Here is a 2,802-nt window from a genome sequence, read left to right as displayed (position 1 = left end):
TATATATATATATATGTTGTAGTCAACAGTACTTCATACGGTTGTATAATACATATTATGTTAATGTGTTTTTAAAGCAGTGTTTATTGTTCATTCTAATGTAAATATAGTTGGAGACTTGCATAGCGCATAATCAAGTTAATAAATGTATTTGTACATTATACAACTTGATATAAACAATTAGTATGAATGTCACTCTAAAAAAAATGTACAATGTCATCTTAATTTTTATTTCCGGTATTTAAATTTATTTTTTGCTCACATTGATAACTTGAGCCTACATTTGTTACTCTTATCCCAGCACTGTTCATTATCAATAATACGTTCTCGTTACTTTGCTCTGATTAAATAATTGCCTCATTAGGATAGATATTAATTAGAATTTAAGTAAAATTACAACTGAATTCAATCAGACTATTTAGGCCTATATGCTGTTAATGTCTATTAAAAAGGAGGACATATTGCTTTGAAACGTTCTTTGTTGCGGATATACTTACATTGTAATTTGTATTGCATATAGTTTGTGTCTTTTGTATTATGTATTATTCATGATGAAACTTAAATAGAAGCGAAATGTATTTGAATAAAATGGCCTTGTCAGTTTTCGGAGTGACATTCATGCTATGTGTACTTGAACTCAATGCACATCTATAAACCATTGTATTTTAAATTAAATATATAATTTTTACTGACTATTCCATAATCATGTTGAACACGTTATAATCTGGTAACCTACCAAACGCAATACACGTGCACGCCAGTCATAAAATTAATATTGTTAATAATAATAATAATAATAATAATAATAATAATAATATTGTTAATAATAATAATAATGATAATAATAATAACAATAACAATAATAATAATAATAATAATAATAATAATAATAATAATAATAATAATAATAATAATAATAATAATAATAATACTGTATTCTAATCAGTTGCATTGTGTATACTTGTTTAGAATGAACGTCACCAGGTATTTAGTGGTGTTTCGTGGATTTACCAGGTAAGAAAACCCAATAAGCATTATTTGCTACAGGCGATAGTTGTTACAGCAGACACTCCATTACTCAATAACGTATATAATAAAGTAATTGGAGTTGAGCATACCATTCAACAAAATGACGTTATTCATACTTAATGTAGATACATTCATGACAGTGTTTACCAATGCATGAATGAGATTTGTCTATTTCCATAAATATCATGGCAATAACATAATACTTATCATAAAATGTAACACAGGTAGCAGTTTATTAGAGAGGTTTTCGCATGGCAGTCCATACTGGTATTAGACGCACATGATAAAGCCTAACTACACGTGTGTAATAATTTATAGTTAATAGTTAAATTGCTACAGTATTATATTTTATATACCGTAGTTTACCTGATTAATTCGGCTGTTCCTATTATATATATTACACATGTTGACGATTACCATAAAAAAGTAAAAATTGAGTATATCATTTTAAAATATGTATGTATCAACAATGATATTTGGTAGTAATTGTTATTGTCGTGATGGAATCCAAACTGGATTTGCGTCAGGAGAAACATGTATAGGTGTAATTTTGGCCCTACCTGACGTGGAAATGTACCGAATACTCAGTACATTTAATGTACTATAATGTTTTATTGTCAAGGTATATGATGCTAATTGACAATAACAATATTTCAATTTTCTAATTATTAATTAAATGCTCTTATGTAGGATACTATACGATTATATTTCGTTTTCAATGGACTTTTTGTTTATATTATGGGTGTGATTTTTAACAGATTTGGACAGATCCCAGACTTAGTTGGGATCCGCTTGAGTTTAATGAAACAACATTGTTTGTTGTAAAACTTACTCAAATCTGGTGGCCACATCTCATCTACAACAATGAGTGAGTGTTTGTATTTTGGTCAAATTCGTCAATGTGTGACTGTAAACTAAAGTATGATATTATTGAAATAGTATTAATACTTGTAGTAGTAGTAGTAGTAGTAGTAGTAGTAGTAGTAGTAGTACGGTAGTAGTAGTAGTAGTACGGTGGTAGTAGTAGTAGTAGTATAGTAGTAGTAGTAGCGGTAGTGGTGGTGGTGGTTGCAGTAGATATTATTTAACCTCATACTGACATATAAACAATAAGACATTTACAATTAACAAAGTTGTCGCTTCTGCTGCTACTACTACTACTACGTAACTACTACTACTACCACTACCACTACCACTACCACTACCACTACTACTACTACTAGTTACTGGCACTACTACACAGCAAAAGCAGCATTTTTGCTAGCTACTACAGCAATAGCAGCAACAGCAACACCATCAACCAACAACAACGAAAGTAAAATTAATAGTAATAGTAATTGTAATAAATGTGTAGTAATGGTAACAGCAGCGCAATAACAGTCTACTTATGAGTGACAGTAGCTATTGCATCAACCACAAACGCAACAGCCGCTTTACAAATTAAATAACAGCACAACAAAAACAGCAGCAACAATCAACCACACCAATTTATAAAGTTGTTATAAATTACAGTATATTGATGGTAAATTCTATTTATAAAATAATGTTGTTTAGGATTTCAGTTACATAGTTAATATGTTGTCTTTGCCTATGTCTTTAAGCTAGATAGATGGATGAAATTATGATTATTATGAATGTTAAAACCAAAATTATTAGTATTCGCTTTCTGTCAAAATGAAAAGGAGACAATAAAACATTATTATTATTTGTAAATTGTACTTGTATAAATAATTCATGGCAAGAATTTATTATTCGGTGGGACAGTAAACATTG

General features: G+C 29.2%; 1 protein-coding gene across 1 annotated transcript in view; it reads left to right on the top strand.

The window, feature by feature from the left end:
* LOC117113246 (neuronal acetylcholine receptor subunit alpha-6-like) overlaps positions 1-1,901 on the top strand; it is a 4,255-nt gene extending 2,354 nt beyond the window's left edge. Inside the window, exons 3-4 of the mRNA XM_033256541.1 lie at positions 970-1,014; positions 1,788-1,901. Coding sequence (XP_033112432.1) covers positions 970-1,014; positions 1,788-1,901 — 159 coding nt within the window. The remainder of the gene's footprint in view (positions 1-969; positions 1,015-1,787) is intronic.
* Positions 1,902-2,802: the final 901 nt, after the last annotated feature.

The sequence above is a fragment of the Anneissia japonica genome, unplaced genomic scaffold, assembly GCF_011630105.1.
Source record: "Anneissia japonica isolate Jap-2015-1 unplaced genomic scaffold, ASM1163010v1 scaffold287593_len981703_cov172, whole genome shotgun sequence".
Taxonomy (NCBI): Eukaryota; Metazoa; Echinodermata; class Crinoidea; order Comatulida; family Comatulidae; genus Anneissia; species Anneissia japonica.
The sequence above is the reverse complement of the archived record's forward strand: the minus strand, read 5'-3'. Positions and strand labels throughout refer to the sequence as shown.